Source organism: Convolutriloba macropyga, chromosome 11 (genome assembly GCF_964194025.1).
Source record: "Convolutriloba macropyga chromosome 11, txConMacr16.3, whole genome shotgun sequence".
Taxonomy (NCBI): domain Eukaryota; kingdom Metazoa; phylum Xenacoelomorpha; order Acoela; family Convolutidae; genus Convolutriloba; species Convolutriloba macropyga.
Genome location: NC_134478.1, coordinates 3148192 through 3171241, shown reverse-complemented (window position 1 = coordinate 3171241; position 23050 = coordinate 3148192). Strand labels below are relative to the sequence as shown.

Here is a 23050-nt window from a genome sequence, read left to right as displayed (position 1 = left end):
ATAGTGCTGTCCTATTTAGTGGAATAAAGCGTTCCCTTCTAATTTCACTTCAGAAACAAATAAACTGGACAATAAAGCCTTGCTACAACAGAAAAAAAATAACGCATCTCAAAATTTGAAGTTACCGTATGAAATACTTCCGATTTCAATGCGTTTTGAGAATTGAAGAAGCCACTTACTTGCACAAAATATTGTCGAAAAGCGCTTCAGCGTTCATAAAATTAAAGGTTTCTCCACTGCGGTACCAAAAACGAACGAACAAATTTCCTCCATTTCGACGTCAACAACAAATCACATTACCTTAAGAACTGCTTTTTCGCCAGAACTATAGAATCTTGGAATGACTTCATCATATATAATCCAATTAGTAATAATCGAGTAATAATAATAATTAAATTCAAACTACGAAAAAAGATTAGGGCCCATTTCTTTACTCAATTTCAAACTTCTCAACATAGCCGACTAACGTCGGGCGAATTGCTCTCAAACGATTGTTTGGCTTCGTCAGTAGCGAGCCACCGTTCAGTGAGGCTAGATTTAGCTTAATTGAAGGGGCGTGAGGTGAGCGCAGCGCGAAGGGGGCACACGGGGGCCATTACGGCCTGACCGATGTGCCTGGTGGGGATGGGGGGCTGATGTGCAGGGGGTGGGGGGGGGGGGGGAGTCAACTTCATGGAACCCCCTCACACACACCATAAGTCTCCAAAACAGTTTTTGAATCGCATACTTGGAGACTAGTGAGCTGAAAGACTCAATGAGAACTTAATGCCCGCTGGGCGCTACTTATTTATCCCGTTTTTGAGGACGAAAAGTCATATGGGTCAGATGAAAAATCGGTAAAGCGAAAAATCGCATTAAAAAGACCAACAGGACTAATATAATTGCTACAAACGTCGTTTGAGAGCAATTAATAACCTATGTTATGGGAGCCTATCATGGAGAGAATTTACATTCAAACAATATTGATATAATTGATAAGTTTTTCCACAAGAATGATTTTAAAGTGTACATTTACCCAACACTCCCATTGGCAAGGTAATTATATCTGCCTTTGGAATTCAAGTGTTCTTTTACAAAAGTGCATCAACTTTCAATAAATGCACAATTCTCTTTTGATAAATGTTTACTCCAACTTATCCTTAACCATGCATAAAAGGGGGGTGTAAAACTAAGAAGGGGCCTACTAAAAAGATCCGAATAAAATCAGTGGCTTAAATTCGGAATGTGCGCACTTTAGGAAAAATCAGTCATTCCAAAATTAAAGTTTCAGGCGAAAAACTGATTAAGCAAAAACTGCATAAAAAAGAGCGGAAGAGTAATGTGATCGCTACAAACTTAGATTTAAAGCAATTAAACATAAAAACTATTTGCGGACATTTAGCACCAATTTTAAACCATTTCCACGTAAGCGAAGCGTAATTTATATTATAAATCGTAAGGTTTTTTCATTTTCTAGGTTTTTTTGATCTTTTCGGTCCGATCTTTGAACTTTCTTTGAATCCAATTATTATGAGAAGTAACATTGATTAACTTGTTGTAAACCTAAAATTCTACTCTATGTGAAATGTTTTCTTATCTGCCTTCTATACAGATTAGAATATAGTAAATTGAAGATTGGATTTTAACCTATGCCACTAACATTTCAAACGTGACAAAACTCGACCACTTCCGTTCTGTCCTGTTTTTTGCTACTTTTGTTCATGAACCATTCTAACTTACCTCTGGGTTGTAGCACTCTTCTTTCAGTTAGGAGTGATACAGTAACTGATTGTCTGAACTTCATCCGTCTGATAACTCCTTCTCCTCCTTTGAACACACCCGCCCCTCCAGAGCAGTCCTCACGCAGATGAAATGCTGAAACAAGGCACGATAAAAAAAAACGTACATCGCATTGTATAACCTTTACTATATTAGAGGTCGCAGAGTCAATACGGTCGATTTCATTGAGATACTATTAGTTTCTCTCCAAACGTATGGTTTATTCGTGTGGTCTTTTACATAATATTTCAAAATTTCTCTAATTTATTAAGCCCGAAAGAGTTATATTTTTTACCATGACATTTTAGTTATTTTGTAATATTTATTCTGTAAGTTACTCTTTCTGATAGCATTTATGGTCAATAGTCGAAAATAGACAAAAAACAAGTCGTTCCAAAAACCGAACTACAAATATACCCGGCAGACTGCCAGAAAATATCCGTCATTGATTCCCATAACCCCCGATTAGGACTGAAAGAAAAGAAAAAAAATTTAAAAAAAATTGATTGATGTAGAAAAACATTTTTAAAGTTCAAACTATTTCGATTTCATTTTGTTGTTAGACATACTCCTGCTTCTTAACGAGAAAATACAGTGACTAGCATCAGTAAAAAGAAGCATTAGAGATGGAAAATTGAGCTTTAAGAGGTTTATCTCGTTTCTAAATTTAATTTCGTTCTTCGTTATTGACTCATATTGTTCATTTTAGATTGTTCTGCTTAGCAACTGCAGTTTAAAAGCACTCTGAACAGAACAAGATAAAAGTGAAATTAGCCCAGAGAAGTCAAGAAGATTGCAAAATCTGTCAGCTGAGGTAAAGCGAAACGAATTTTTATTCGACGAAGTAAAAACAAAAACAAGAAAAACAAAAACAAAGCGGGACAAGTCATTTAACAATTCAAAAAAAGTTTATTGAAAAAACAAAAAACTAGACCAGCAATGGATTTTTAATGGACTGGAAAGACCATTGAGAAAAATACTCATCTTAACAGTCGAAAAACAGTAAAAATCGAAGTCAAATTGCCGCATGTGAACAAACCACAAGCGAGAAAGCGCCTTTTTCTTAAAACAGCGTTTGCTAACTCTACTCACATTTGTCGGTTTATGTTTTAAAGTGTGAATTATTCTGATTTCATTTTGTTGTTATACATGCTCTTGTTACTTAATGAGAGGTTTTAGGGGGTAGTATCAATACCAAAAAGCATCAGAGATGGTAACTGTAACTAATAAGAACAAATTTCAAGTAGCGGTTATCTTAAATTGGGCTTTATGGGTTTAGCCAATTTCTAATTTTGATTTAAATTTCTATGACTCCGTTCATTGTAGAATGCTTTCCTGAGCAAAAGCTGTTCAAAAGCACTTTTAGCAGAATGAGCGAAGAATGAAACTACTCCGAAGAACTCAATAGGATTTGACGCGAAATATCGAAAAAGCTGCAAAATGAGGTAAAGCGAAACAACTTTTGATTCCACGAAGCAAAAAACATAGCAGCACAACTCGGGGATTTGAATGAAAAAATTAGAATTACAGCAACTGACCAGCAGATCAAACAATTCTAGCCAAAAAAAACAATCTCAAAACAAATCTCGAAAAACTAAATTAAACAAACAGAAAATCAATAAACATTGATAAAACTCTTACGCCCTTAAAGCCAAATTTGATCTAATGAAAAAGCCAATTAACGCATCCAAAAGCCTTGGAAGAGGTTTATTGGCCAACAAAGATAGAAAACTAGAGAAACATGACGAATGCTTAGAAACTAAAAATTGCAACATTAAAGTGTCCTAACTTTGCAAAACATATGCTCAGAACCATTTCTGTCAATGCAATCAGTCCAGAATCGCATCGACAAAACCTTAAAAAGTTGCACGGGCCCTTGAAAATCAGTATGCTCAGAAACAGACAAAAACATCAAACAATTTGAAAACAATTGCAACCTTTAATGAAATGTTGCTAAAACTTGCAATATTAATTCCTCCTGAATCATTTCATTGTCTCCAGATGCTATCCAGCAACCGAAATAGCATCTCAATTTCATTCCCAAAATTTTCATTGGAGCACAAAGGAGGATGAACTAGGAACACAAAAACAAGTTTTAGAAAAAATCAAATTTTTTCAAAAAATTGCAAAGACTCTGGATATTAAAATATTTCGGAACCATTCCATTGACCGTAGCAACAAAAGAGTACAATACTATCAAACTCTTAGTTGAGGTTACTCTGCCGCTGAGGCAACAAAAATTGAACAAAAGACAAATGTTTCAAAAAACTAGTGAAAAAAAGCAAACTTAATCAAAAAATGCTTAAATTCACATTGAAATGTTGCAAACCGTTCCATTGCCAGTAGAGACTATGCAGTAACCTATTATAAAACCCTAGAGAAGTTTCCGTGGCCCTTGAAGCTGGAGAAAACTAAAAAAACAATAAATTTCCAAAAAAAGATCTTAAAAATTGCAAATTTTATCAGAAAACTGCTAAAATTTGTGAAATTAGGATGTTGAAAACGACTCCATGGCCAATAAAAAATTTTGAGCAACCCAAATCCTAAAGGAGGATTCCTGGCACCTGGGGCTGGAAAAACTTGAATAATGACAGTAAATGTTGAAGAATTTGAAAAAATTTTATGTTTGCATCAAGAAATTGCAAAAATTCGTGATGTTAAAATGTTGAAAACCGTTCCATTACCACAACAAATTACGCAGTAATCTATTATTAAACCCTAGAGAAAATTTAGCGGCCCTGAGGTTGGGAAAACTCAAAACAGACATTTTCAAAAACAAGGAAAACAAAAACAAAGCAGGACAAGTCATTTAATAACTCAAAAAATTTTTTTTGAAAAAACAAAAAAAGTAGACCAGCAATGGATTTTTAATGGACTGAAAACACTATTGAGAAAAATACCGATCTTAACAGTCGAAAAACAGTAAAAATCGAAGTCAAATTGCCGCACATGAACAAACCACAAGCGAGAAAGCGCCTTTTTCTTATAACAGCGTTTGCTCACTCTACTCACATTTGTCGGTTTATGTTTTAAAGTGTGAATTATTCTGATTTCATTTTGTTGTTATACATGCTCTTGTTACTTAATGAGAGGTTTTAGGGGGTAGTATCAATACCAAAAAGCATCAGAGATGGTAACTGTAACTAATAAGAACAAATTTCAAGTAGCGGTTATCTTAAATTGGGCTTTATGGGTTTATTCAATTTCCATTTTTGATTTCAATTTCTATGACTCCGTTCATTGTAGATTGCTTTCCTGAGCAAAAGCTGTTCAAAAGCACTTTTAGCAGAATGGGCGAAGAATGAAACTACTCCGAAGAACTCAATAGGATTTGACGCGAAATATCGAAAAAGCGGCAAAATGAGGTAAAGCGAAACAACTTTTGATTCCACGAAGCAAAAAACATAGCAGCACAACTCGGGGATTTGAATGAAAAAGTTAGAATTACAGCAACTGACCAGCAGATCAAACAATTCTAGCCAAAAAAACAATCTCAAAACAAATCTCGAAAAACTAAATTAAACAAACAGAAAATCAATAATCATTGATAAAACTCTTAAGCCCTTAAAGCCAAATTTGATCTAATTAAAAAGCCAATTAACGCATCCAAAAGCCTTGGAAGAGGTTTATTGGCCAACAAGGATAGAAAACTAGAGAAACATGACGAATGCTTAGAAACTAAAAATTGCAACATTAAAGTGTCCTAACTTTGCAAAACATATGCTCAGAACCATTTCTGTCAATGCAATCAGTCCAGAATCGCATCGACAAAACCTTAAAAAGTTGCACGGGCCCTTGAAAATCAGTATGCTCAGAAACAGACAAAAACATCAAACAATTTGAAAACAATTGCAAACTTTAATGAAATGTTGCTAAAACTTGCAATATTAATTCCTCCTGAATCATTTCATTGTCTCCAGATGTTATCCAGCAACCGAAATAGCATCTCAATTTCATTCCCAAAATTTTCATTGGAGCACAAAGGAGGATGAACTAGGAACACAAAAACAAGTTTAAGAAAAAATCAAATTTTTTCAAAAAATTGCAAAGACTCTGGATATTAAAATATTTCGGAACCATTCCATTGACCGTAGCAACAAAAGAGTACAATACTATCAAACTCTTAGTTTAGGTTACTCTGCCGCTGAGGCAACGAAAAATGAACAAAAGACAATTGTTTCACAAAACTAGTGAAAAAAAGCAAACTTAATCAAAAAATGCTTAAATTCACATTGAAATGTTGCAAACCGTTCCATTGCCAGTAGAGACTATGCAGTAACCTATTATAAAACCCTAGAGAAGTTTCCGTGGCCCTTGAAGCTGGAGAAAACTAAAAAACAATAAATTTCCAAAAAAAGATCTTAAAAATTGCAAATTTTATCAGAAAACTGCTAAAATTTGTGAAATTAGGATGTTGAAAACGACTCCATGGCCAATAAAAAATTTTGAGCAACCCAAATCCTAAAGGAGGATTCCTGGCACCTGGGGCTGGAAAAACTTGAATAATGACAGTAAATGTTGAAGAATTTGAAAAAATTTTATGTTTGCATCAAGAAATTGCAAAAATTCGTGATGTTAAAATGTTGAAAACCGTTCCATTACCACAACAAATTACGCAGTAATCTATTATTAAACCCTAGAGAAAATTTAGCGGCCCTGAGGTTGGGAAAACTCAAAACAGACATTTTCAAAAACAAGGAAAACAAAAACAAAGCAGGACAAGTTATTTAACAACTCAAAAAAATTTTTTTTTAAAAACAAAAAAAGTAGACCAGCAATGGATTTTTAATGGACTGAAAACACTATTGAGAAAAATACCGATCTTAACAGTCGAAAAACAGTAAAAATCGAAGTCAAATTGCCGCACATGAACAAACCACAAGCGAGAAAGCGCCTTTTTCTTATAACAGCGTTTGCTCACTCTACTCACATTTGTCGGTTTATGTTTTAAAGTGTGAATTATTCTGATTTCATTTTGTTGTTATACATGCTCTTGTTACTTAATGAGAGGTTTTAGGGGGTAGTATCAATACCAAAAAGCATCAGAGATGGTAACTGTAACTAATAAGAACAAATTTCAAGTAGCGGTTATCTTAAATTGGGCTTTATGGGTTTATTCAATTTCCATTTTTGATTTCAATTTCTATGACTCCGTTCATTGTAGATTGCTTTCCTGAGCAAAAGCTGTTCAAAAGCACTTTTAGCAGAATGGGCGAAGAATGAAACTACTCCGAAGAACTCAATAGGATTTGAGGCGAAATATCGAAAAAGCGGCAAAATGAGGTAAAGCGAAACAACTTTTGATTCCACGAAGCAAAAAACATAGCAGCACAACTCGGGGATTTGAATGAAAAAATTAGAATTACAGCAACTGACCAGCAGATCAAACAATTCTAGCCAAAAAAAACAATCTCAAAACAAATCTCGAAAAACTAAATTAAACAAACAGAAAATCAATAATCATTGATAAAACTCTTAAGCCCTTAAAGCCAAATTTGATCTAATTAAAAAACCAATTAACGCATCCAAAAGCCTTGGAAGAGGTTTATTGGCCAACAAGGATAGAAAACTAGAGAAACATGACGAATGCTTAGAAACTAAAAATTGCAACATTAAAGTGTCCTAACTTTGCAAAACATATGCTCAGAACCATTTCTGTCAATGCAATCAGTCCAGAATCGCATCGACAAAACCTTAAAAAGTTGCACGGGCCCTTGAAAATCAGTATGCTCAGAAACAGACAAAAACATCAAACAATTTGAAAACAATTGCAAACTTTAATGAAATGTTGCTAAAACTTGCAATATTAATTCCTCCTGAATCATTTCATTGTCTCCAGATGCTATCCAGCAACCGAAATAGCATCTCAATTTCATTCCTAAAATTTTCATTGGAGCACAAAGGAGGATGAACTAGGAACACAAAAACAAGTTTTAGAAAAAATCAAATTTTTTCAAAAAATTGCAAAGACTCTGGATATTAAAATATTTCGGAACCATTCCATTGACCGTATCAACAAAAGAGTACAATACTATCAAACTCTTAGTTGAGGTTACTCTGCCGCTGAGGCAACGAAAATTGAACAAAAGACAATTGTTTCAAAAAACTAGTGAAAAAAAGCAAACTTAATCAAAAAAGCTTAAATTCACATTGAAATGTTTAAAACCGTTCCATTGCCAGTAGAGACTATGCAGTAACCTATTATCAAACCCTAGAGAATTTTCCTTGGCCCTTGAAGCTGGAGAAAACTAAAAAACAACAAATTTCCAAAAAAAAATCTTGAAAAAAATTGCAAATTTTATCAGAAAACTGCTAAAATTTATATAATTAGGATGTTGAAAACGATTCCACGGCCGATAAAAAATTTTTAGCAACCGAAATCCTAAAGGAGGTTTCCTGGCACCTGGGGCTGGAAAAAGTTGAATAATGACAGTAAATGTTGAAGAATTTGAAAAAATTGTATGTTTGCATTGAAAAATTGCTAAAATTCGTGACGTTTAAATGTTGAAAACCATTCCATTACCACAACAAACTACGCAGTAATCTATTATTAAGCCCTAGAGGAAATTTGGCGGCCCTGAGGTTGGGAAAACTCAAAAAAAGACATTTTCAAAAAACTTGAAAACAAATTCAAAAATTATCAATTTTCGTGTTTATGTTTGCAGTGCGAAAACATAAAGAGTACTTAAATCTGGCAAATGACCTTTATTGACTTTGACAACTGTCAATAAAACTCTAAGCAAACAAAAACCCTAAAAATGACGAAAAACGTGAAAAATATCACCATTTTGGGCTCAAAAACTCCTAAAATGACCTTATAACTCTGAATTAGGGTCTTCCCAGCAGCTGCACCACTCTAAGCACTTGAAAAGCTACTGGAGCCAGCTTTGGGCCTTTATTTAAACTTCATGCCCACTCGACCTTGCCTGTTTACCCTGTTTTAAAAGATCGAAGTCATTGAATTGTGTGAAAACATCTTACAAAAAAAAGAGAGCTCCAATGCAATCCAACTCTTGGATTGTAAAAAAAATAGGAGCGAAAAAATAGCCTGCTGAGAAACCAAGGGCAGCTATTAATTTTTTTTTAGTTTTTAGCTTGAAAGTTTTCAATCGAAGTTGTTTTTCTCATTTGTATTAACTAGTATGTGGATGTTTGGAAGCTTTTAAGTGCATCTAAAGAAAATATTAGACAAAGGTTTAATTTTCAGCTATTTCCACTTTTTGTCGTTTTAGAATAATTTTGGTTGAACGTTGTTGCTTTAGGCCTTTGGCGGTCTTTCGACTTGTTGATACTGTTTTGCAGTTCTTTTTGGTTTAAAAAACTGGCTAGTTTTCGTCTGCTTTTTTAATTTTTACGCTTATTTCATCTCCTTTGTGCTTCTCGCAAAAATTTTTCTGTTCCAAATTTTAATTTAGAGCAATTAAGTTGCTGCAACCGAGAACTGTCACTTAAATGTTAGATAGGACTGTTGTTAGTGACATAAACGATACAATTGCGTAATTTATTACTCAGATTTTTTTTGCCTTTTCATTTTTTGGTTAGTGTTTCTCTGGCGGGTATTGTGTGAGTGATTGATTGAGCTGAAAAAGTAGCAGTTCTCTGAAAACTGCTCGGCAGTGGTATTTCTAAAAACTTTTGTGTAAAAAAAGTTTATATATATATACATATATATTGATTTTACTGCTTTTCTGTTTTCCTTACCCCGGTCTTCAGTGTATGTACCGTTTTCCTTGTTTTTTTAATCAGTTGGAAGTTCACTGATTGAAGGCTATCTGTGTTGCCAGATGTTTTTCACTAGTAGCTTTGGAGGACTTGAAACTTGCGAACAAATTTTTTCAGACATTTTACCAGAGTTTATCAATTTTGGCTTTTGTTATGTTGTTTTTCCTTCCCTAATATTTCAAACTGATTAAAACACTCACATGCACATTTTAAAATGCCGAAAGTCTGCAGTGCCAGAAGTCAAAATGCCAGAAGTTGCTACTTAGCCAGAAGTTGAATTTCGTTGACTTTCGTCATTTTAAAACGTGCGCGTTTCGTGTTCTAAGCATGGTTAAGTGACTCTGCAGAAGTCACTTCGAAATTCTGACTTAATATCTCGAACTGCTTCGCGGTTCTCGATAAACGCCAGAAGTTCTCAGTGACTTCAAGCAGAGTCACTTAACCATTACTTAATTTATTTAAGTAGAAGGCTCATATCGTTACGTGAGTGTCTGGCTGGTGCTTAAGTGAATATCTATCTTCGAGTCGCCTCCGGAGTCTTCCGGCTATGTTTCATAACTTTACAGTACACCTAAATTTTTACCAGTTCTTGTGTAATGAGTGCTAAGCCTTTCAAAAAATTATATAAAAGGCAGTTTTATAACAATTGTAGATTGAACGATTAATTATTTTCCGTCGCTTCTGTAGATAATACTTCTGGAAAACTTACCTTCCAAGATGACTGGGTAATATTTCTCCAGTACTTCTGGATCTGTGATTCTAGTGTTAGTCATGTGCGTGTGTATACCACTCCTTCCATTCCAAGAGGCACCCGCCCCAGAACCACCCGCAACAGTCTCGTAATAGCCGAAGTCATTGTTGCCAAAAGTCACGTTGTTCATACACCCTGTGAAACGTTCGAAGTAGCACAAAACACATCACTGAGAAGCCAGATTCTGTGTTTTTACGCATCTAACATTTTCAGACTTTGTATTGCATCATTTGATCTTAAAATATTTCTCATTTGGTCCTACGCATTTGTTATCATTGAGGGGGAGTGAGGGTGAAAGAAGGCAAATCTGAAATGTTCTCCCACATCATAGAAAACTTGTCATCGCATAAAAAGACAAACCAAACCGAAAAACTGCTACAAACTTCTTTTGAAAACCATTAAGAACATACCCACCAAACTGCCCGAAAATAGCCGCCGTTGCTTCTCATGACCTACATAGGGGTTGAAACAAGAAAAATTTGATTATTTTACAAAAAGTTAGTGCATGATATTAGCCATACTTCTGTTTCTTAACATGATTAGTAACAATACCAAAACAAATTATACCTCGTAAGTATGACTAATAAGAACAAATGGGCATCTAAAACTGCGCTTTATGGGGTTTATCCCGTTTCTATTTTTGATTTCATTTTTCGATAACGACTATGTTGATTTTAGATGGCTCTGCTGAGCAGAATGAGTGAAAAATGAAACTACCCTAAAAAAGCCGGCAGATTGCCGGAAACAACTGCCGTTGGTGCGCTAGACGCACATCAGGATTGAAACGGAAAGGAAAACAGACATAACAATTGACAGAATTTTTTTCCTTAGTTTCAAAAGTGTTATAATTCGGTGTGCAGTTTCAGCTTCTAAACTGAAAGCGATAAAGCATGATATTAATCTCAGCTAACAATAGCTCAAATGAACTCTGATAACCTCATGCACTATGACTGGTCTTTATCGGTTTATCCCGTTTCTTTTGATTTTGCTCTTTTCACTTTGACCGTATTTACTACATTCTGTAATTCAAAGCTTGAAAGAATTTAAAAGCCATACAGTTAAGACAGCCAGTGAGGTAAGCCAGAAGTCAAGCGTGAAAATTTTAAAACGAAAAACGCGATTAAAGGTCAGCGCGAAATTAAAAGAGAGAGCGAGAGCCTAAATTGTAGCCGTTGAGAGGCTGACGGCGGCTAATAAAAAATTACAAAAATTAGAAAAACAAGAGAACAAAACATGGAACAAGGTAAAGCGAAACAAGTTCTTTTGTTTAAAGTAAAAAAAGAAACCCAGACAAGTCCTGAATTACAATTAAGAATTGACAAAGCCAGAGACCTGATTACAAACGTCATAGGAACAGCATTTTATAAACAAAGCATAAGACCCTATATACACCAAAACAACAAAACAAAATAATCTGAAAACGAAAACGCAACTATATACAAAGATCTTGACAAAACAGTAAAAAGACAGAACTGACAAAAAAATGCAAGCAGGGTCAAGAATTTCACTGAACCTGTCAAAAGAATGGCGTCAAAGTTAACAATTATGAGCTGCAACTGAAACCCCTAAAAAAGTTAAATAAAACCAAATATTACCAACAAGGAAAACATTGAGAGCTGCTATTTTGATTTCGTGACAAAACAACAGAAGATGAAACATACCCGGCAGATTGCCGGAAAATAGCCGCCGTTGATTCCAATAAGCATGATTGGGATTGAAAGAATAGATATTGAAAAAAAAATGTACAAAAACATTTTTAAGTCCGATTTATTTTGATGGCATTTCGTAGTTGAACATACTTCTGTTTCTTAGAGAGAGGCTACAGGGGCTACTATCAAAACCAATAAGCATTAGAGAGAGGTAACTAATACTTATAGGAACGACGTTAAAATAGCGGGCATCTAAAATTGGGCTTTATGGGTTTATCCCGTTTCTATTTCTGACTTCAATTTTTATACTGACTCTGTTCATTTTGAATTGCTTTGCTGAGCGACTGATGTTCAAAATCACTTTTAGCAGAATGAGAGAAGAGAGAAACTAGCCTAGAGACGTGAAAAAGATTTCACGCAAAATGTTGAAAAAGCGGCAAAATGAGGTCAAGCGAAACATTTTTTTGTTCGACGAAGTAAAAAATAGGAGCGCTATAATAGCCGGCTGAGAAGATGAGGGCGGCTATTGAAAAGAAAAGTAAAAAGAGAACGCACTTAATGGCGTCAATTTATTGCTGACGGTTAGTTCTTAAAATTCGTTTGCAAATGGGCGCCGTTGACGCGCTTGACCTACATAAGAATTGAAACAGAAAAAAAAGATAGAAATAGAGAGAACCCTTCCTTTATGTTTCAGAATTTGTTTTAATTGGGTGTGCAGTTTCAGTTAGAATCTAAAACTATACTTAATTAGGATTTGATCTGATTAAGCAGATAGGCTTTTGATCTGATTTTGATCTGAATAATAATGTCAGCTAGCAATGGCTCTAATGAGCTTTGACACCTTAATGCATTATGACTTTATGAGGCTTTATCGGTTTATCGCGTTTCTTTTGACTTTGCTCTTTTGACTGTGACCGTATTAACTACATTGTGTAATTCAATGAGTGCAAGAAATCAAATTCCATGGAGTTGAAACAGTGAGTGAAGTACATCACGAGTCAAACGTAAAATCGCGACGTGTAAAACAAAAAACGTGATCAAACAATAAAGCGAATTGTAAAAAACATAGCAGGACAAGTCCTGAATTACAATCCAGTCCAAAGAAACGGAAAGCTCCTCAACTGATCAACAGAACAATTGGATAACACACGAAAAACAAAAAATATATAGTTTAAGATTTATCAAGACAGAATTTGTATCGTAGATACTCTGGTTGTTAAGGTAACGAGAACTGATCAATATATTGGGAAAAAAGAGGAAACAAATTGCAATTTCAAAGATAAATTTCTGGACACGAACGACCAGCAGAAGCAAAACCCACAAAGAGATTTTTTTGTAAAAGCAAGTTTTTAATGAAATCGCTTTATATTAATAGCGCTATTGACCTTAGAAACATTTGAGTGTTGTTGAAAAGATTGAAAAAGCAGCAAGATATTCAACTGGATATCTGGCAGTGTTCACTGCAAAAGACGTTAAGATTGCTGTCACAATACCAAACAAAAACAAAAAAAATTTGAAATATATAAATACGTTAGTTACGTTAAAATACACTGTTTTCATGTTTTTATCAATACTGGCAATCTCTTGTCACAAGCCATAAAATAGCAAACCTTCAGGCAACAATAAAAATTTCGGGTCATATGAGAGCCAAACAGAGACATATCCAAATCAAACACAAAAAATAGTTAAAACAGACGCTTAAAATCCAAGAAATTACTTTGAAAATACTTCTGATGCTAACAACTATTCATTACTATGGTTTTAGCTGAAAAGAGTTTCATTGCTTCCTTTATTTTAAAAAAAATTGAAAAAGAAACAAAAGTTTCATAAAACTTGAAAAAAAACTAATAAGTTGCTTAAATTTGTGATTTTTGTATCCTCAAAAACTTATATTGGTCAAAAGATGTCCAATGTCCCAACTTAAAAACACTTTCAGTCGTCACAAAAAGTAAATAAAACCTGAAAAATAATAATAAAATTAGCGAAAAATTAGCAAAAAAATAATTGAAACTTTGCATTTAACTGAAAAACTGGAAAAAAAATATTACTAAAAATGCTGTTTTGAGCTGTTCAAGTTGGCAAAAACATCGAAAAGAAACCAAATACAATAGCAAAAGAAATCGCATGGCATGATAGCCGTATAAACTATGACCGACCTTTAAAATAACCAAATTAACAAATTTTTTTTTAAACTGACAAGAACAAGGAAAATTACCTGCATTCAGGGCTCAAAAACAGCGAAAATTACCTTTTCATATTCAATTTAGGCCTTAGAGCAGTTTCAGCACCTTAAGCACCTAGAAAACAACTAAAGCCAGCTGAGGTTCTAATCCAATTTCTTTAAAGAGCGGTTAAATGATAGCCGTTGAGAAGCGGACAGCGGCTATTAAAAAAGTTTTGAAGAAATAACCATCAGCAATAAACTAGACACCATTAAATAGACTCTCACTTGCGCTTCATTAGAAAATCGATGAGACTCATCATTTATGCCACAACGTGTGAACAAAAAAATTCAGGAATTCAAAAATTCAAACTAATAATTTCAGGAAAAAAGTAGTGTCCGAAAATAAGTCATAACAACCAAAAAATATGAAACAAAACCTTAAGTTAATTCCGCTTGTGAGTCACTAAAAGCGGGTTTAAAAGCGGATTTTACGAGAAGAGTAGGGGTGGGGGTCAAGTAATTGGGGGAGGGTAGGTTTAGACGAGCGGGTATCGAAGCAGCCAGTTGGAGGAGGGTCGACTGCGGGTATATTGGGAGGTGACTGGGGATCAAAAACCGCCTTTCATCAATAAATTGATTAATTGTCTTCTCAAGTTTCAATTAATCGCATTGTTAGAGATTGTTTAGGCATACTGCTCTAAGAGCAGCTCAGCCACTCCGGGCTTTAACAATTTATCTCGTTTTTGAGGTCGAAAAGCTAGCAGGGTCAGACGAAAAAGTCGTCAAGCAAAAAATCGCACAAAAAGACAGCTCATCAATTAGGCAGCGCATCTGCGTCCAGTTGCTAAGAATTCTAACGAAAACATTTCTTATAATGACGAAAACAAACGAAGGCAACACTTAATTATAGCCGACTTATGTCGGACTAATTGCTCTGAAATGACAGGCAGGGTCCGATTTTGTCTACCATGCTTCAGTCGAAAGATGGATTGTGGGAAAATAGTCTCAATTAGGGGCTGCGATAGCTTCTTAGGTGTTGGGGGTTAGGTGTGGGGGTAGGTGTATGTGTATGTGTGTGTGTGTGTGTGGGGGGGGGGCAAGGCGTCCCCCCCCCCCCCCCCCAAACTGAGCTACATTACAAACTAAGCTACTTTTAAAGTTCAACGTTCAAAAACAGAAGTTAAATTTCAAGTCAAGACTAGCTAAAAAACCTGTAGAATCTCAATACTCCTCTTCGAGTAAAAAAAAACCAAGAGAACGCCAATAATAGTCCCAGCTACCGCTCTGCGGCTATTTAAAAAGAAACAAATATCGGCGTCTATCAGCCATTTACTTCAGCTACTTGCAGTTGTGAATAAGAGAGTAATTTATATCACCTAAAACTCACAACACAACCGACTATCGTCGGGCGAATTGCTCTCAAACGAATTACGAGTTACGAGCAGTTGGTTGTGGTAGTAACTAGCTTGAGGGCGAAATGGTTGAGTAGAAAAAAAGGAGTGCATTGTGGTTGCGGTGGAATGAATTGGATAGACCCCGAGTCGGAGTGATACTAGGTTTAAACAGGGGCGTGGGCGGAGTGAGGGGAGGGGGTTAGGAACTGGGCAGTGGAGGAGGAGGAGAAGGAGGAGGAGGCGGGGGGTTAGGTCGCAATCAGCCGAAAAAAACTCGTATAAAAAGACCATCAGACTAATATAAATGCTAAACACTTTGAGAGCAATTAAAAGCCGAAGGACGTTAAAATCACTTGAAAAGTTAACACGGTCAGGCAATTTGTTGCATAAGAAAGACATGCACGACTAAAATAATAGCTTTGGAGAGTAATTTAAAAAGTCGTAAAATGTACCTTGTGAGTCGGCGCATGCTTGAAACGCCTTCAAGACCACGTCCACTATTCTCTGAGATGTTGTAACATTTCCCCCGACAACTGCAGTATTTGGTCCCGGATCCAACAGACATCTATCCGGAATCCTGACGTTGACAGGTTGCAGACATCCTTGATTCAGGGGAATGTCATATTTGACCAGAGATCTGAGACAGTATATGAGAGCAGACATGCACACAGCTCTTGGAGCGCACTGGTTTCCGTGCAGTTCTGGCGATGTTCCCTCGAAGTCGACAACTGCACTTCCGTCATCGCCATTTATGTCGATGCTAACATTTATAACAGCTCCGTTATCTAGTTTATCAGAACACTTCAGAACTTTACCACCTGTCTTTAAATACAACTCTTTTAGTACATATCTGACTGCAACTTCCGCGTTCGCTCTAATATGCTCCATATACGCTTGAACGACCTCTAAACTGTATTCGTTGATTAGATCCTTAATCAGACCGATGCCTTTATTATTAGCCGCAATTTGGGCTTTCAAATCTGCAATGTTATCTCTTATGTTCCTAGAAGCGCTGGATCCGGGAACCTTGTCGGCAGGTTCTTGGAACTTTTGTACGAGAGCTTCTTCTTGAAACAATCCCTTGCCGACTATCTTGAATGTTTCAAAGACAGCACCCTCTTCTGCCAACTGGGTGGAAAAGGGAGGCATGGATCCAGGGGTGATTCCTCCAATATCAGCATGGTGACCTCTAAACAAAACTCCTCGAATGAAACAAAGTTTACTTAATCTGTCTGTTGAACAACAGTCACAAAAAATCTGAAAGAAAACAAAAATCACATACAACTTAGAAGCGTACTTGAAAAAAATGCCTCTGTTGCCAAGTTCTTTTAACATACGCATCGTGGAATATTTTTAAGTCGGGGTACGCTAAAATCATTGTCGAGAAATTAGTTCACATCTGCAAACTTTGCAGATTGAAATCAAAAACTGCATTGAAACAAACTTTAGAGCAGGTAAAAATGCCGTTTGAGAAGCAAATTAAACCGGTGTTTCTGCTGTGCTGGTTTCCGGCACTTTTTTATAATTCTTTAACTCCTTAAATTCAGTTGCTTTATCACAAACAAACCTTGAAGCCACAAAGAATACGGGCTGAGGGTTGTTGTGAACAAAGACAGGCGTGATCACAGTCAAGTCGGGCAAGTGACTCCCACCGCAGAGGGGATGGTTGGTCAGAATGACGTCACCATCGAACAAATCATCCTTCAGAGCTTGCATTTGGTAGCGTACAGTTTCCTGATAACATTGTGATTGGTAAATGAAATGCTATCCTATGTTACCATTGCTTTTAATTTAGCAACAAACTTTATGAAGTGAGGGCAATTGAAATTACTCAAAAATGAAGAGGATAAGCATGAAAAATTCATTCAAGAAGTCAAAGATTGTTCTAGAATAAAAGCTCAAAAACGGTCAAGCGAAAATGTTGCATCAAGAAAAGACAAGGGGTTGATGAAATGATCGCTTCAAACTTCGTTCTAGAGCAGTTTTAACACATCTCATAATTAACTCTCGAATCCGTTTTTTTTTCCAATATTCCAATACGAGCAATTATCAAACTCCGAAAAGCCTAAGTGTGAATAACTTCGACAAATGTGTGGTTATGTTTCAAATCAAATCATGAAGACAATTATATTTTGTAACTTCCGTGTGTGATTTAATTCTATGTGATTAGTCTACAAAGTTCTGATAGCTTTCAGCTACTTTGGAGTTCTTCACAAATCGAAAGTTTGTCAGGTATCGAAACAGATAAAATTAGAGTTTTACTTGAGTAAAACTAGAGCAAATGAAGTTATAACTTCATTTGCAAATATTTTCCCCTCGAGTCAGTTGTAAATAGCGCCAAAGAAAGAGTTGAAACGAAGAATTGGAAATTGATGAAGTGTGTATATCGTTTTTAACACTTTAATGATGCTGTAAACACTTCGGAGATCCTCACTGTAATCCATAAACAAAATACGTAATTCCAATATCAGGTATTAGATACCATGCCAATGGGAGTGTATAAACAATTGATATTTATATTAAAAAAACTTATTTGTCGCAAATTTGATAGCATTAGTGACCCTTAAGAGTTGGTAAGGACCAAAACCTTAGTTACCAATCACATTTGAGCGTATTACGTTGAGCAGATTGTTAGCCAAAATGAATTGCACTACTAGGTCGACGAAAAAAAGGTAGGCAAACAAGGAGGCTGGGTAATGCGTGTTCGCACATAATGTTCCGACCACGCTTATCCAGATTTTTGTCTAAGTTGTCTTTCAAATCAGGAGATAGAAAACTTTCAGACAATCACAGACTATTAGTAAATAATTGTTGTAGGAAATTAAAAAAAAACTTTTCAAACTCAAAACAAAAATGAATTAAATAATTCCGAATTAGAGAGCCGAAGATCCCTGCAATTATTGAGATTACGAGACAAGACGAACAAAAAAACCAATAAAAATTAACTATGACAGTAACTATGACAACAGTTTATAGCAAAGTCAAAATAGAACCAGATCAAACCTTAAGTAAACAAACTAAATTGTACTTAACTAAAAAGATATTGATAAGAAGGCGGAATAAAAAGAACAACAGAAGAACAAATAAGATCGATTTTTTAACCAATTAATTCAAAAGTTGTTAGAATCATAAGCTTTCAATTCAAAACAACTATACAGATACAATTGAACCTCCTTAGTAAAACAGTGGGACCCGCCATTAGTGAGATCAAGTCATACGACTATAAAAGCAAACGAATTTTGAAAACTTAAACAGCAACATCCCCGGAAATAGCCGCCATTGACAAACTTGATGCACATCGCGATTGGTGTGCAGATTCAAACGGATTCTAAAACGATACTTATTACAGCTTCTAAACTAAAGGCTGTTCAGCTTACTACTAATGCCAGCTAGCAATCGCTCTAATGAACGTGATAACCTAATGCACTATGACCGGGCTTTATCGGTTCATACCGTTTCTTTTCATTTTGCTCTTTTGAACTTGACTTTGTTCACTATATTGCGTATTTCCAAGAAGGAAAGAACATAAAATCCACTCAGTTGAAATAGTGAGTGAGGTGAGTCACTAGTCAAACGTGACTTATATAAAACGAAATATGTGAATGAAAGGTGAAGCGACTTGAAAAAAATGGCACGACAAGTCCTGTGCTTTGACTACACAAAAATGACGTTGTTTTTCACAACTTAGAAAAGACTAGGACTGGATTTAGAAAACCATTTCGCAAAAAAAATATTAAAAAATCGAAAAGTTAAAGTTAAGAAATCAAACTTCTGCATGTGAACAAAAAAATCAAAATCAATATACCGAAATTTTAGTTCAAACACCGTTTTTTCACTCTACTTGATTTTCACAACCACTTACTTCTCTCCACATCCTGTTTCGGATTAACCAAAAAATTTACCTCAATTTGGCTTCAAAACTCAATAAAATATGTGAAATACAGTCCCCAATACCTTTAAAAATCTTTGAATTGTAAATATACAGCGCCCCCATACAATTCAAATATTTTCAGTCGTAAAAAGGAGAATGCCTAAAAAATAGCTGTTGAAAGGCTGACGGTGGCTACTAAAAATATTAAATCTTCACATGAGATATTGATAACCTCCAAAAATATTAATATTAAATCTTAATACCCTCCACATAATTAAAATCTACACACATTAAACCTTAATACCCTCCATATAATTAAAAATATTAATAACCTCCACATGAAATCTTTGCAGCTATCAAAATTTGAGTCTGCCAACGTATTATAATTAGGACTTCAGCATCCGTGAACCGCTATTAGCAAAAAATGAAATCTTGGAAAGGAAGTTTTTGATGAGAGATCTTTGCAGCTATCAAAATTTGAGTCCACCAACGTATTATAATTGGAACGCCTAGGACTTCAGCATCTGTGAACCGCTATTTGCAAAAAAATGAAATCTTGGAAGGAAAGTTTTTGATGGGAGGTAGGGGTCTGGACAACAACCTTTATCATCATTTTTTTCAAAAAACGCACGTGAACAAACATTTTCTCTCGTTTACCGATAATAGTTCAAACCTACTTTACTCACGCTCTCAAAAAATGGTATGAACAGAATCAATGAAGTGAGTCGCATCCAAACTGAGAAACCGTAGCAGATCAAAAAGAGCGACATAGCTTGCAGATTGCCGCGAAATAGACCACAACGAAATCACCAAGATCCAAGAAAACTTGAACCGACTAACTTGGGATAAATTGCTCTCGAACGACGAGCGGCAGGCAATTTAACTTAGCGGTTTAGACTGGCAATTTTTTATGGGTGCAAAAACTCTGACCTTATAAAGGTTCACACCGTCGACCTCCAGGACGTCAGTCGCCCATGTTAACTATTATGCTACAACGTTTTAATCCTCAACCACTCACAATCGCTTTTATATTAGCCACAAACAATGAGAGCAATTGCGATCAGTCAAAAATGAAGCGTGAAAAAGTCACTTAGTAGTACTAGTAGCAGTAATAAAAGACTTTAATTTACCAAAGAAGGGATTTTAAAAATAGTAGAACAGTGCTCAACAGATGGTAGTTTTATTTACAAAAATAACATTAATTAAGACAAACAATGTTCAAGAACAAATGCGCAAAAACGGTCAAGCAAAAATTATAACAAAGACACAGAGCACACACGTTTACAATAATTGCGTTAAATTTCATTCGATAACAATTAAAACCCGGTTGAGAAATAACTCTTATTTCAAATTATACTATTTTCAAATTTAACTTCAAGCACTGCTGTCTCTCAAGTAATATAGGCTTATAATGATCACTAAAAGAGCAGCAACAAATGAAGTCACGCGCATAAATTAAATTCAATGGCAGAGCTGTCTATATCGCATTTTTGACTTCCTGGATCAAATGGTAAATGAAAAAACGAAGTGGGAAAAAGACGAAATAAAAAACATAGCCACAAGACTTCGATCGAAGTTTCGGCACTCATCAAAACTTAACCAAAACCTAACCACATATATCAATCACGCAAAACTTTTCTGACAAAAGAAGAAAAGCTAAACCTAACACTTCATGACTATGAAGTACAGGAATTAATTAAACGCTATATGAGCTAAAACGAAATGAAATGATTGGTACCAAATTTTTGCAGCGCGAACAACTTGACAATACCGATAGATATACAAAATCAAACATCTGAACGCAAAACTAGCAACACCTTCAAAACTCCAACTTTATTGAACAACTAATACGCAAGAAAAGTATTTGAATATCAAGCAAAATATGATAACTCAAAGAAACATAACCGAATGAAGTTGAAAAAAATGAACTCGAACGAATAAAGGGAGCGCGAATCTATTGCAGCCTGCTTCCGTTGGGGTGCGGGAGGTAGACGCTGACTATATTCACTAAAGAGGGGGTCAAATAACGTTATTGGGAGGTTATTATGTACCTCTATAAACACAAAATAATTTAAATTTAAAAAATTGACACCAATTTCGCCGCCTTTCATTTGGCTTTTAGTAGTGAACTGCCGCCAATTGAGTTCAGCTGCTTGAAATTTTGTATGATAGAGAAATTTATATAGCTCAAAACGCAAACAGGCAATGGCGCGAAGGTCACTCTCAAGCCTTTTTCGTATAAAAAAGGCCAACACGTTTACAACAATTGCTTCAAATTTCGTTCGAGAGCAATTGAAAAGAATTAGTTAAAAAATCTAAAAACTAAAACAAATCTGCTGATATTCTAGAACAAGACAACATAAAATTGCTTTTGAAAACTTCTTCAGGGACAATTTAAAAACGAGGTGAAAACAAAATATTACCACACTGTTGATCCTATCAATCCAAAAATTCGATCTTTTTCATGTGCACACCCTTATACAATATGCGTCCAACCTACATATCACGTGTTGCTACATATTTAACAAATTTAAGCATTATTTAAAAATATGGCGCGTGCGTCTGGGGTGCGAATAATATGCACGCAAATAAATCTAAGATGGGAGACAAACGAAAAAAAATCCAAGCACTCAAAAAAAGAATAACAACTAATTGAGTTATAACATTAAGCGCAAAAACAGCTCAATATTTTAGTCCAGTAGAGAGTTTACAATTGAACGCACTAACCATAGCTCACATAAAAATAACAAGAACAAAAAAAATAAAATGAAACCAGAAATGATATAGGAAAACCTACGGAAACATTCGCTGCTTTATCAGTCTTTGAAACAATTACAAAGAGGAAATCACACAATTTTACTGTCATCGTTGAAATGAAGTTGCAAGCCACGAATGAATTCGCTTACTGTTTTCGCGGCCTGTCTTTAAAGCGACTTAATTTTAAGACAACCAAAGGATAAACTATTATGTAAAAATCCGAATATTAGCTATTATTTACTTAAAACAAATACTGTCCAACATGCAGACGCCAATCGCTATGAACGAGTGCGTCTTTTTTGAATCAATTATGTCTCATTATCAACCGATAATAACAGTCATTAATCAGACGAAGTGATATTATAAAAAATGAACATCAATTAAGAGCCAAACCGAAGTATTTGCTAATATTCTTCGAAAACCAGTGTTATGTTGTCAAATTTGCAGACGCCATCCGCTAAAAACTAATAAGTCTTATTGAACCAATTACACCTAATTGGCAACCCATGAGACCTGTAATAATTGAGACTAAGTCCTAGGACAACAAAATGAAACATACGCGACAGATTGCCGGAAAAAGCAGTAATTTATTCCTATAACCCCGATTGGGATTTAGAAAATAAAAAAGTAAAAAAATATATTAGGAGCGCATTAAGAGCCTGCTGATTTGGCGGCAGGCAGCTATTTAAATTAAATAAAGTAAAAATTGGAAACAATGTAATGTGAAACTTACAGAAGTCAAGAGCTATCCACTATAATGATTTTTTTTTACTTTTGCTTCATTAGCAACCAATGAGACCCGTCATTATTGACAATAAGTAAGAAGACAACAAAACGATAAAAAAAATACTAACTTTCTATGACAGCAGATAGTGTCAAAGTCATAAGACACATTAGCAGCCCGTAGAGGTATTCAGATAAGTTTAACAAGGCACAATAAGAGCACACGTGTGACATTTCAATAGCAGTCAGGAAAAGAATCAC

The 23050-nt window shown here is 35.3% G+C and overlaps 1 protein-coding gene across 1 annotated transcript in view; it reads right to left on the bottom strand.

The window, feature by feature from the left end:
* Window positions 1-23050, bottom strand: part of LOC142349751 (5-oxoprolinase-like) — a 60621-nt gene that overhangs the window by 3856 nt on the left and 33715 nt on the right. The window contains exons 12-15 of the mRNA XM_075401498.1: window positions 17006-17172; window positions 15891-16627; window positions 10190-10366; window positions 1720-1854 (exon numbers count right to left, since the gene is read on the bottom strand). Of these exons, the coding sequence (XP_075257613.1) occupies window positions 1720-1854; window positions 10190-10366; window positions 15891-16627; window positions 17006-17172 (1216 nt within the window). The remainder of the gene's footprint in view (window positions 1-1719; window positions 1855-10189; window positions 10367-15890; window positions 16628-17005; window positions 17173-23050) is intronic.